General features: G+C 43.8%; 1 protein-coding gene across 4 annotated transcripts in view; it reads right to left on the bottom strand.

The window, feature by feature from the left end:
* Nucleotides 1-1,090: 1,090 nt before the first annotated feature.
* The window catches only part of cysltr1 (cysteinyl leukotriene receptor 1), a 57,786-nt gene continuing 45,733 nt past the window's right edge, over nucleotides 1,091-13,143 (bottom strand). For 2 of the 4 annotated variants that reach the window (XM_054738293.2, XM_054738292.2), the window contains exons 2-3: nucleotides 9,391-9,560; nucleotides 1,091-3,068 (exon numbers count right to left, since the gene is read on the bottom strand). In XM_054738293.2, coding sequence (XP_054594268.1) covers nucleotides 2,013-3,056 — 1,044 coding nt within the window. In that variant the 5' untranslated portion in view covers nucleotides 3,057-3,068; nucleotides 9,391-9,560 and the 3' untranslated portion in view covers nucleotides 1,091-2,012. Of the gene's footprint in view, nucleotides 3,072-9,390; nucleotides 11,630-13,143 lie in introns of those variants that run through there. The other 2 variants (XM_070549239.1, XM_015944269.3) reach the window with 2 other exon arrangements.

The following is a 13,143-nucleotide window of genomic DNA, read 5'->3' as shown; positions in this document are numbered from 1 at the left end:
GTTCAGCACATCTACATGCTGGCATGTGATTGGCTGGTTAAAGAGCAAGTCACTCCCTACCAGAATCGTACTCCACTTCTACATCCTGTTTGAAAAATGCAACAAATGTTTCCTGGCAGACCGAAAGGGCGGAGCCGCTGACAAATACACACACAGACTCACAACAACATTGTGACATCATACGGTACCAGCTGATGTCATAGGGTACTTCTTAGCCAATAGCAATGGCAGATTTAAATTCAAATGCAGTGCAGAGTGTTTACCTGAAGAGGGTGCAAAAATTACAGTTTTAGATAGAAAATTTTTAATTTTAACTAAGATGCACTAAAGTGTCATATTGTTGTCTACATGTGTCTACAGCATGATTAGACACTCATTTATACAGCTTATCAGCAAAAATAAAAGTCGATTTGGGGTGACTTGCTCTTTAAGTATTTGTACAGTGGAACAGTTGTGCCTAACAAAGTGTCCGGTGAACAAATAACCACAGTGAAATATTTTATTGGATCTTTTTAATGCAAATTTTCTTATTTACATGAAACAGTTTGCAAACAGGAAACTGACCGCACAATTAAAAGTGTTAAAAGCTGAGCAATCTCAGTAAAATGAAAATATTCTTGCTTTGACTTGAAACCAGTGTTCACTTCATTTAAATTATTTTTACTGAAGTTTTAAAAACAAGAAAATACAAACAGGCTTTGTACCACATGGCTCAGTAAGCTTTACCCATGCTGATGGGAGAACTGGCCACACCTGAATGAGTCACCGGGTTTGTTTCCTTGTCCATCCTGTTTTTAGATTTCTGCGGAACCTTCTAGATGTTTCATATTTACTGTGCAAACAAAGTTTGGTGTTCGTCTCCCTGCCTGATATTATACAAACAAAACTAAACGTTCCTCTCTGCTCCCCTAACGCCACACTTGCTGATCCCAACAGTAGTGACAATATCAGACTTCACAATAAAAGCTTATTCAAACAAACACAAGTTTGAGGAATCAAAACGAGACCCAACAGACACCAAACCTTTGTAATAATTATTCAACAAAATAAATGTAATAAAAATGTAATAAAAGAATAAGTACAGAAGTAATACATTTTTACAGAATATAACTTTATTACGATATTTTTTCCACAGAGTTTCACATAATGAATTTGTACCTTCACACACTGTATTAAAACAACACAACATTCATGAAAGTCGAGCTAAAAAGATAAGTTTAAACATCCAAAAGTCATTTTTACACTGAGATCATTCATATATTAGTAATTCTATCATAACCAGTGGATTACAGTAACTTTATATTATATCAGTACCTGACTTAAATAAGGGCAAAAGCACATTTTTTCTAATAAATAAATATACGTCTTCATGAATTTTGTCACTTGCTGAACATTTGAATAAAAACTAGGAATAAAGCAGTAGAAATGCTACATCGTTTTCTTCCAATCGCTTTTAAATAGAATTTCCTTCTTCCTGAGTGACTGAGGGTTTCTTTTCCCAACCAAACCTGTTCCAGTGCTAGTTCAGTGCTACTAAAGTACCAACTCTTTGCTGCTCCGGATCAAAAAGCTGCTTTTTTTTTTTTTTTTTAAGGGGGCTAGGGGTGGGATTATCAAACCCAACAATGACTTTGTTTAAATTCCCAATCTGCTTAGAAACAAACGAGGACATCATTCGATTTCCAGCAGGATTGGTCCAGTGAGGTCAGCTTAGAGCCGGCATTCTGATGTTAACAAAGTTACATTTCTAAAAGAGTAAAACTAAAATGTTTGGTTGAATTTGCAAGGAGCACTAGAACAGAATGGACAAAAAAACTATTAATAAAGAGATGATTGACATCTATTCCTTCAGGTTGCCCTTTAGCCATGGAAAACCTAACCGGTTCTATCCTTTATGGAACAACTATAAGAACCAGCTCCAGTACATCAGCCCTTACGGAAAATATTTTAGCGGACAACCCCTAAAATACATCCTGGTCTTCTTGTTGTGTAACCGCTACACCTGCTGAAGCTTAACTGACATCCAGTTGCTGGCTTTCTTGGGCTTCAGAGACCGTGGTGGGCTTCATCTTAGCTGTAAGCCTCTGGGAGCTGAATCTCATGGTCTGGCGTATAGAAGACAAGCGGCTTCGAAAACCCTCACCGGAGAAGAAATAGAGCAGAGGGTCAAAGCACGAGTTGGACGCAGCCAGGCACAGCGTCACCACGACAGATTTGTGCATAAAGGTCTGCTCTTCGCAGGAGGAGTCTTTCCGGGACAGAAAGTCCAGGTGGATGGTGCGCTGCACGTGGTATGGCATGAAGCTGATCAGGAAGGTCATGAAGACGATCACAATCATTTTGATGGCTTTTGAGGCTGAATTCTGCTGCTGGTGAGAAGCCAGGGTACGAGATAGGAGAGCTCGGATGATACCAGCGTAACAGACCAGGATGATCAGGAAGGGCAGGATGAAGCCGAGTGTCAGACCCACGTAGTTTAGAGTCTGGAGCTTTAGGAGGCGATCGCTCGAGGGTGACGGTGGCTCGAAGCACTCGGTTTTCTTTGTTACGTTGTTGTAGTGCTGACCAGACATCAAAAAGGGGGCAGACGTTGTACTGCTGAAGATCCAAATGCCCAAACACACAATACGTGCACGATTCACCGTCCCCAGGTGCAGGTTCTGGACTGGGAACACGATGGCCACGAAACGAGTGACGGACATGGCGGTCATGAAGTAAATGCTGCAGTAGAGGTTCACGTACAGGAAGTAGGAGCTGATGCGACAGAGGAAATCCCCCTGCTCCCAGTGGCCCTTCCTCACATAGTACAGGACCCGGAGAGGCAGCGTCAGAACACACAGCAGATCCGACATGGCCAAGTTCATCATGTAGACGTGAAACGGCGAGCTCTGGCGCCACGTTTTGATCAGAACCGCCAAGGCGAAGATGTTCCCCACGAAACCCAGGACAAAGATGAGGGTGTAGGACGTGGAGTAGACCTGGTTACGGAACTCATCGATGGACGGGCACTTGGAGAAGTTGCTCTCCACGACGTCTGTCAGGTTGGGATCCTGCATGTCTGCTCACAGCTGCTGAGACAGAGAAAATCCACATGGTGAAAACTGCAAAAGCTCTGAAAATACTAAAGTGGAAGAAATCTGCTGCAGACACTGTTTTGTGGCAGATTGTTTCTGAGATAACCTATTTTTTATTGCTGTGCAGTCTTCAGAGGAAATACCCAGAGCAGATAAGCATTTCACGACCTTCATCCTGTCACGTGACAAGCATCTAGTCCGGTTTGGAAAGTCTGCATGACTGGTGTCTGTTTCTTCAGTCAGGTTTAGTTCTAAAAAGGGCATTTTTTAAAAGATGCTTCCTAACCCAAATTCTCTCAAATAGAAACATGCAGATTATGTTATAGAAACATGTTTATTTCCACCCGAGTCAGAGCGAAATAGTTCATCAGTCAGTGTGACGGAAACTGAACTCGTTTGCCTTTCATCTGTAGAAGCGATCTCTGCGTTATGTAGATAATCTCGGTCATTTAAACGCACCACAACTGCGCTTGTCCTTTTATTTTCAGCAGCCAACATGCTGCACAATTTATTTGCATGGATTTAAAAAAATACTAAAAACAAAAGATTATCATGTGAATTCCCGAAGAAAACTTGACCTGGAGTCAAAGATTTCTGACCCCTGTTTGGATTATTTGTCTTTGTTTATAAAATTCTTCCCACCCAGGCCCCTTCCCCTCTGTCCAATGTCATCAATCCAAAAGTGCCATCACCATCATTAAGGTCAATGGATCACCTGTTCCTGTGGGGAGCGAGCATTTTCTTACGCTGCCCAGAATCTCTGGAATGAGCTTCCTCTGCACGTGAGGCAAGCCCCATCGCTAGCTCGCCTTAAGTCCACTCTTAAGGCCCCATTACATGTATCCTGCTTTTGAATGCTGATTTTATCATTGTCTGTTTTTATGCTGTTTCTATTATTGTTGGACTTTGCATCTTTGTTCAGCACTTTGGTCAGCGGTCATGCTGTTTTAAAAAGCCCCATAGTATAGAAATAAACTTGGTAGTCATTTGTCTAAATGCTGACTTTGGTCCTTGTTTCATCAGAGCATCATTTTCAGACACCGTCTGCTGCATGTCTTTAAGGCTGGCCACTTCCTCTTTCTACCTCCACCCAACAAGTGTCTGCAAATGTTTTTCTAAGATGCACCACATGTACCACTTGTTACTTTGTTAGTGCAAAAAAAAAAAAAAAAAAATATATATATATATATATATATATATATATATATATATATATATCATACTTGTTAAAATGGGTTAGATGTTTTGATTAATTGAAAAAGTTAACAAATTATGAGTTTTTATGCATGCATCAATTGGTTTTATTCATTATGTTTGTTAAATATTTTGTGTTTCAGGGATTTAAAGTTTTAATGAAAAATGACTAACTTGCATAGAAAATGCAGCTAAACTTCTGCAGAAAGCATTAAGAGTAAAAGCTGATTTTTTAAAAATCTCTGAACACAAAAATACTGGAAGGAAGACGATAAAGTAGGGATGTCCCGATCAGGTATTTTTGCCCTCGAGTCCGAGTCCAAGTTATTTGATTTTGAGAATCTGCCAATAGCGAGTCCCAATCCGATACTTTCGATACATAAAAAGAAAGAAAAGGAAGAAAGAGTTCCAGAATGTTCCCTATTTTTTATTTAATTACCTTTTTTATTTTAATTTTTAACAACAGATCACTTCTGTGAGGTAGCGTGAACAATCAAGTAAGAAATAACATAAATTCTTCACTTTTGGACTTTATTGCAAATATAAAAAGTCTATTATAAAACAGATAGCACTTCAACTTAAAATACCTGGCAGGGGTCTATTTTGCCTCGGCCCCCAAAATGCTTAGATACGCCCCTGGCCATGGGACGGAGTTTTGAAGATGATCTGAATTGTATCACCTATATAAATACTACATGCTGATAAAGTATTGCTTCATACAGGTACAAACGTGTAGTGGGATCACTCTACCTACATTTTATTTATTTATGAGCTTTGTTTTGTTTTCTTGGTTTTTATTTTCCCGTCTTCCTGTCCTGTTTGTCTCTGACCCTCCTGTCCTGTCTGTCTCTGACCCTCCTGTCCTGTCTGTCTCTGATCTTCCTGTCCTGTCTGTCTCTGACCCTCCTGTCCTGTCTGTCTCTGATCGTCCTGTCCTGTCTGTCTCTGATCGTCCTGTCCTGTCTGTCTCTGATCGTCCTGTCCTGTCTGTCTCTGATCGTCCTGTCCTGTCTGTCTCTGATCGTCCTGTCCTGTCTGTCTCTAACCTTCTTGTCCTGTCTGTCTCTAACCTTCTTGTCCTGTCTGTCTCTAACCCTCTTGTCCTGTCTGTCTCTGATCTTCCTGTCCTGTCTGTCTCTGATCTTCCTGTCCTGTCTGTCTCTGATCGTCCTGTCCTGTCTGTCTCTGATCGTCCTGTCCTGTCTGTCTCTGATCGTCCTGTCCTGTCTGTCTCTAACCTTCTTGTCCTGTCTGTCTCTAACCTTCTTGTCCTGTCTGTCTCTAACCCTCTTGTCCTGTCTGTCTCTGATCTTCCTGTCCTGTCTGTCTCTGATCTTCCTGTCCTGTCTGTCTCTGATCTTCCTGTCCTGTCTGTCTCTGATCGTCCTGTCCTGTCTGTCTCTGATCGTCCTGTCCTGTCTGTCTCTGATCGTCCTGTCCTGTCTGTCTCTAACCTTCTTGTCCTGTCTGTCTCTAACCTTCTTGTCCTGTCTGTCTCTAACCCTCTTGTCCTGTCTGTCTCTGATCTTCCTGTCCTGTCTGTCTCTGATCTTCCTGTCCTGTCTGTCTCTGATCTTCCTGTCCTGTCTGTCTCTGATCGTCCTGTCCTGTCTGTCTCTGATCGTCCTGTCCTGTCTGTCTCTGATCGTCCTGTCCAGTCTGTCTCTGATCGTCCTGTCCTGTCTGTCTCTAACCTTCTTGTCCTGTCTGTCTCTAACCTTCTTGTCCTGTCTGTCTCTAACCCTCTTGTCCTGTCTGTCTCTGATCTTCCTGTCCTGTCTGTCTCTGATCTTCCTGTCCTGTCTGTCTCTGATCTTCCTGTCCTGTCTGTCTCTGATCTTCCTGTCCTGTCTGTCTCTGATCGTCCTGTCCTGTCTGTCTCTGATCGTCCTGTCCTGTCTGTCTCTGATCGTCCTGTCCTGTCTGTCTCTGATCGTCCTGTCCTGTCTGTCTCTGATCGTTCTGTCCTGTCTGTCTCTGATCGTCCTGTCCTGTCTGTCTCTGATCGTCCTGTCCTGTCTGTCTCTGATCGTCCTGTCCTGTCTGTCTCTGATCGTCCTGTCCTGTCTGTCTCTAACCTTCTTGTCCTGTCTGTCTCTAACCTTCTTGTCCTGTCTGTCTCTAACCCTCTTGTCCTGTCTGTCTCTGATCTTCCTGTCCTGTCTGTCTCTGATCTTCCTGTCCTGTCTGTCTCTGATCTTCCTGTCCTGTCTGTCTCTGATCGTCCTGTCCTGTCTGTCTCTGATCGTCCTGTCCTGTCTGTCTCTGATCGTCCTGTCCTGTCTGTCTCTGATCGTTCTGTCCTGTCTGTCTCTGATCGTCCTGTCCTGTCTGTCTCTGATCGTCCTGTCCTGTCTGTCTCTGATCGTCCTGTCCTGTCTGTCTCTGATCGTCCTGTCCTGTCTGTCTCTAACCTTCTTGTCCTGTCTGTCTCTAACCTTCTTGTCCTGTCTGTCTCTAACCCTCTTGTCCTGTCTGTCTCTGATCTTCCTGTCCTGTCTGTCTCTGATCTTCCTGTCCTGTCTGTCTCTGATCTTCCTGTCCTGCCTGTCTCTGATCGTCCTGTCCTGTCTGTCTCTGATCGTCTTGTCCTGTCTGTCTCTGATCGTCCTGTCCTGTCTGTCTCTAACCTTCTTGTCCTGTCTGTCTCTAACCTTCTTGTCCTGTCTGTCTCTAACCCTCTTGTCCTGTCTGTCTCTGATCTTCCTGTCCTGTCTGTCTCTGATCTTCCTGTCCTGTCTGTCTCTGATCTTCCTGTCCTGTCTGTCTCTGATCGTCCTGTCCTGTCTGTCTCTGATCGTCCTGTCCTGTCTGTCTCTGATCGTCCTGTCCTGTCTGTCTCTAACCTTCTTGTCCTGTCTGTCTCTAACCTTCTTGTCCTGTCTGTCTCTAACCCTCTTGTCCTGTCTGTCTCTGATCTTCCTGTCCTGTCTGTCTCTGATCTTCCTGTCCTGTCTGTCTCTGATCTTCCTGTCCTGTCTGTCTCTGATCTTCCTGTCCTGTCTGTCTCTGATCGTCCTGTCCTGTCTGTCTCTGATCGTCCTGTCCTGTCTGTCTCTGATCGTCCTGTCCTGTCTGTCTCTGATCGTCCTGTCCTGTCTGTCTCTAACCTTCTTGTCCTGTCTGTCTCTAACCCTCTTGTCCTGTCTGTCTCTAACCCTCTTGTCCTGTCTGTCTCTGATCTTCCTGTCCTGTCTGTCTCTGATCTTCCTGTCCTGTCTGTCTCTAACCTTCCTGTCCTGTCTGTCTCTGATCGTCCTGTCCTGTCTGTCTCTGATCGTCCTGTCCTGTCTGTCTCTGATCGTCCTGTCCTGTCTGTCTCTAACCTTCTTGTCCTGTCTGTCTCTAACCTTCTTGTCCTGTCTGTCTCTAACCCTCTTGTCCTGTCTGTCTCTGATCTTCCTGTCCTGTCTGTCTCTGATCTTCCTGTCCTGTCTGTCTCTGATCTTCCTGTCCTGTCTGTCTCTGATCTTCCTGTCCTGTCTGTCTCTGATCTTCCTGTCCTGTCTGTCTCTGATCGTCCTGTCCTGTCTGTCTCTGATCGTCCTGTCCTGTCTGTCTCTGATCGTCCTGTCCTGTCTGTCTCTGATCGTCCTGTCCTGTCTGTCTCTGATCGTCCTGTCCTGTCTGTCTCTAACCTTCTTGTCCTGTCTGTCTCTAACCCTCTTGTCCTGTCTGTCTCTAACCCTCTTGTCCTGTCTGTCTCTGATCTTCCTGTCCTGTCTGTCTCTGATCTTCCTGTCCTGTCTGTCTCTGATCTTCCTGTCCTGTCTTTCTCTGATCTTCCTGTCCTTTCTGTCTGTGATCTTCCGGTCCTGTCTGTCTCTGATCTTCCTGTCCCGTCTGTCTCTGATCTTCCTGTCCCGTCTGTCTCTGACCTTCCTGTCCCGTCTGTCTCTGATCTTCCTGTCCCGTCTGTCTCTGATCTTCCTGTCCTGTCTGTCTCTGATCTTCCTGTCCTGTCTGTCTCTGATCTTCCTGTCCTGTCTGTCTCTGATCTTCCTGTCCTGTCTGTCTCTGATCTTCCTGTCCTGTCTGTCTCTAACCTTCCTGTCCTGTCTGTCTCTGATCGTCCTGTCCTGTCTGTCTCTGATCGTCCCGTCCTGTCTGTCTCTAACCTTCCTGTCCTGTCTGTCTCTGATCTTCCTGTCCTGTCTGTCTCTGATCTCCCTGTCCTGTCTGTCTCTGACCTTCCTGCATCTCCCAGTCCTCCAGAAAAACTCCTGCCTGCTTCCTTTTTTTTCACCTCACAAGTAACTTTTTAACCAGCAGATCAAATCGATCTATTGTCCGCTAAAAAAGTGGAGTGTGTGCTGCGCTGCCCGGCTGCGCCAGTGACGAGCGCTGCAGCGCGAGCGCGTCCACACGTCGTGCTCAAATACAGACAGAACTTACCAGAGAGAAAATGAACGGACACAAATGATTGTGTGTTAATTATATATTTTTTGGTGACGCCACTTAGAAACTTTGAAAATGTTGCTGTGGCCGTGTGCAGAACGCAGCTGGAGTTCATGAATAATCAGCGGTCTGTCTGCCGCTCTGCCCAAAAGAATCCCCGCTACTCTGAGTCCTTATAAATAATATAATAAAGGTAGAAACTGGATCTCTGTGCTCCTTCTGGGTGTGTAAGTTAAGGGCATCAGGGGAGCCTGACAACCTGTAAGGAGAACCAAGTTGCTCTCCTGTAATTTGAACCCAGTATCCGAGTCCGTATCGGGGCTTGGATTGGGAAGTAAAGCCCGAATCCCAATCGAGTCTGAAACCACGTGATCGGGGCCGATTTCCGATCATGTGATAGGATCGGGACATCCCTACTAAAACGTGTAAAATGCATGAACAAAATTACATTTAAAGCAACTTACTCTACTAGAACGGATGTTTAGGAAAACAAACTCCACCCCATCAGCTGAAATTACAATAATACCTCTCTGAATCCTCATCTCTTTTGTAAACACCGGATAGTTGTTAATCACTTGTCTTCCCAGTAGCTCCTCTTTAAATTAAGATTAGACTTCAAAGTGCTGACAAGCACATCCTTCAATTCTTCCAGCTGTAAAGCACAAAGCCTTGCCTGCTTGAGTTGAAATCCTCTTCTAGTGTTAAAAAGTCAAAACTGCCTTACTGGTGAATTTCTGAAAGCAGCTCCTCTTCTCAACAGCAGCGTTGCCTCCGCGTGCTTCTCCTCTGCCTCTCAGCCTCGTCTAACAGCTGTCGCAGCTGTGGAAGGATGAAACTCTCTTCTCACACTCAAGTCTTTCAAGACTCCTCTAAGTGGGACTGGTCTTCCTCCTCCTGTGCAGCACAGAAACCTGCATGGTGACATCACTTGCAACCACTCTGGCTCAGACACACACTCAGGAATGACACCGAACCACACCAAAGTGAAAAGCTGTTAAGGAGGGTTTCCACCCTTGCAACCGCATTAAATCACATTAGTTATTTTTAAGAATTTATAACATGCATTTAGTTACTTCCTGTATATGAACCCTTCCTAGATCGTGTTCTGCACATAACTGGTTCCCCTCCTTGTGAGTCATCTTTAGTATGCTTGTTTTTCTTCTTGTACAACTTACTGTAATTTAACTCTTTATTTGCAGAAGAATTTGCAACAGCGTACACGTCTACTTAGTGTATCCTCAGAGGACGTTTGAGTGTTGACATGCATGAAATATTTTGGGTGAGGGAGTTTAGAGCAGGCAGTGGTGCACTGATGATTTGTTGCAGCGGTTGTGTAAGAGGCTGCAAGTTTAGTATTCTTTGGAAATTGGAAGGTGTGACATGTTTGAACAAGCCATAAACAAGATGAGTACCCTGGGATTGAAGAAAACCAAAAAAATAAAAACTAATGTTTTTTCCTCTTTTCCAGGAACATTTCCGCAGGATGCGTCTAATGAGTCGTTTAGAGATAGTTAGTGGGGGTGTGGAAGCTACTGTGGAAATGGCCAAATGCATTTTAACTTCTGAAAAGGCCAGTGAAGTTAAAGGGCCAGATAATTTGTCTTTAATTCATTTAGCGGTTAAACACCAAAGGCAATAACAAACATCAGCCCAACTTGTGCATCCACACCAGTGACTCTGATTGAACGTTTACCCGTTCTGTGGCTTGAGAGTGCATTAGCAGCTTTGTAAACAAGTGTGAGGAGTGTTCTGGTCACTCAAGAATGATAAAAGTGCATTTGTAGTTTCTGAGAAATCTGTTCTTGATCTGCTTAAAACTTTTAATCCTCTACAAACACATTTTCCCACTCAGATTCTCCATCTTCTAACTCTAACTAAAACAACAGTGCCTTACTCTGAACCTATAAACTAATGCAACAACAAACTCTAAAACTAAAGCACTAGAAAAACTGATTTCTAAGAAAGTAAAAATGACTCCTTTTTATGCATTTCATACTATGCTTGGTCTTTAAAGGAAAAACAATTCTGTAGAAATAGCATTACTTAAAATAATGTAACTATTCTTACATATGAACCAAATTTATTGTTTTAACCCTTTAAGACCTACCATAGAACAAGTCCGCCAGACCTTATATTTACATTTTTACATGCTGTGCAGGGCCGGATTATCATTGCAGGGGCCCCTGGGCACAATGTGCAATGTGCTTACTGGACACTGTGCTCAGCGCAGCTTGCAGCGCACACGATGGATGGTGGGCTGAAGATCTGTAGAGGGGTTCGCAGCGCAGTGCAGAACCACAGCTCATGCGGTAAGATTTCCTCCCACTGAAGCGGTCTGGAAACCCGGTCTCTCTGAGGGATGTGTCACTTGGAAAAATGTTCTTTTTATGAAATTATGAAACTTTGGCTGAACAGCGCTTGTTCCCATCTCTAATATGGAGACGCATGACGCATCCAGTCTGAGGCAGAATAGCCTCTTCAGCTCAGAAAGCACCTGTAGAGACATTTGATCACGCACAAAGTTTTTGTGGAGCAGAAGCGGTCGGGCCACGGCAGGTGAAACGTTCCTAGCCTACATGAAGTGAAACTGTTCAATTGTAACATTAATGTGTTACTGGACACACACACACACACACACACACACACACACACACACACACACACATTAAAATAATGCTGATAGCGTGGACTAGAAGACGTGATGGTTTACGTATTTAAATGATGATCAGGCTGCTGTAAAATGTAATCTCCATCCACATCCAGACAGAATTATCCTCTATTCTTTCTCTATTTTCTCTGCTCTTGTCTGGGCTGACATAGCTGACGGTGCGGTACCCTTATGACAGAGTCCTACGTTGAGAGGTACATATAAGATGTGCAGGTAGACTTAGAAAAATCTGCAGGGCCACAAACACATTAGGGAAGATGGACTGTAGACTATTTTGTTGCTCATAAACGATCATGGTTCTATTTACAGTTGTGGTCAGAAGTTTACATACACTTGTAAAAAATATAATGGCTCTACTGAGTGTCCCGTTATTTCTAAAACTCTGATTTTTCTCTGATAGAGTGATTGGAACAGATACTTCTTTGTCACAAAAAACATTCATGAAGTTCGGTTCTTTAATGTCTTTATTATGGGTTAACAGAGAAAAGTGATCACATTTGCTGGGTCACAAATATACATACAGCAGTGCTAATATTTGTTACATGTCCCTTAGGCATTTTCACTTCAATTAGGCGCTTTGGTAGCCATCCACAAGCTTCTGGCAAGCTTCTGGTTGAATCTTTGACCGCTCCTCTTTGGTGAAGTTCAGTTAAATTTGATGGCTTTCTGACATGGACTTGTTTCTTCAGCACTGTCCACATGTTTTCAATGGGGTTTAAGTCAGGACTTTGGGAAGGCCATTCTAAAACCCTTATTCTAGCCTGATTTAGCCTTTCCTTTACCACTTTTGATGTGTGTTTGGGGTCATTGTCCTGTTGGAACACCCAACTGCGCCCAAGACCCAACCTTCGTGCTGATGATTTTAGGTTATGTTGAAGAATGTGAAGGTAATCCTCCTTCTTCATTATCCCATTTACTCTCTGTAAAGCACCAGTTCCATTGGCAGCAAAACAGCCCCACAGCATAATATTCCCACCACCATGCTTGACTGTAGGCATGGTGTTCTTGGGGTTAAAGGCCTCACCTTTTCTCCTCCAAACATGTTGCTGGGCATTGTGGCCAAAAAGCTCGATTTTCGTTTCGTCTGACCACAGAACTTTCCTCCAGAAGGTCTTATCTTTGTCCATGTGATCAGCAGCAAACTTCAGTCGAGCCTTAAGGTGCCGCTTTTGGAGCAAGTGCTTCCTTCTTGCACGGCAGCCTCCAGTCCATGGAGATGCAAAACAGGTTTGACTGTGGACAATGACACCTGTGTTCCAGCAGCTTCTAACTCTTGGCAGATCTGCTTTTTGGTGATTCTTGGTTCACTCTTTACCCTCTTGACCAATTTTATCTCAGCAGCAGGTGATAGCTTGCGTTTTCTTCCTGATCTTGGCAGTGATGAAACAGTGCCATGCACCTTATACTTACAAACAATTGTTTGCACTGTTGCTCTTGGGACCTGCAGCTGCTTTGAAATGGCCCCAAGTGACTTTCCTGACTTGTTCAAGTCAATAATTCGCTTTTTCAGATCCATGCTGAGCTCCTTTGACTTTCCCATTGTAGCGTTTGTGGGCGCTTGTATCCAATGAGCCCTATTTACCTGGCCTAAGAGAAGTCACCCGCTGTAGTCACTCATAGTCACTCACAAGAAGTTAAGAGGCCATGCTATGAAGCTCAGTTCACTGACACGTTTCTAAGTCACCAAAATTGCTAGTTCATGTTGCTGTATGTATATTTGTGACCCAGCAAATGTGATCACTTTTCTCTGTTAACCCATAATAAAGACATCAAAGAACCAAACTTCATGAATGTTTTTTGTGACAAAGA

The sequence above is a fragment of the Nothobranchius furzeri genome, chromosome 1 (genome assembly GCF_043380555.1).
Source record: "Nothobranchius furzeri strain GRZ-AD chromosome 1, NfurGRZ-RIMD1, whole genome shotgun sequence".
Classification (NCBI taxonomy): Eukaryota; Metazoa; Chordata; class Actinopteri; order Cyprinodontiformes; family Nothobranchiidae; genus Nothobranchius; species Nothobranchius furzeri.
This window is presented reverse-complemented; position numbering and strand designations above follow the sequence as displayed.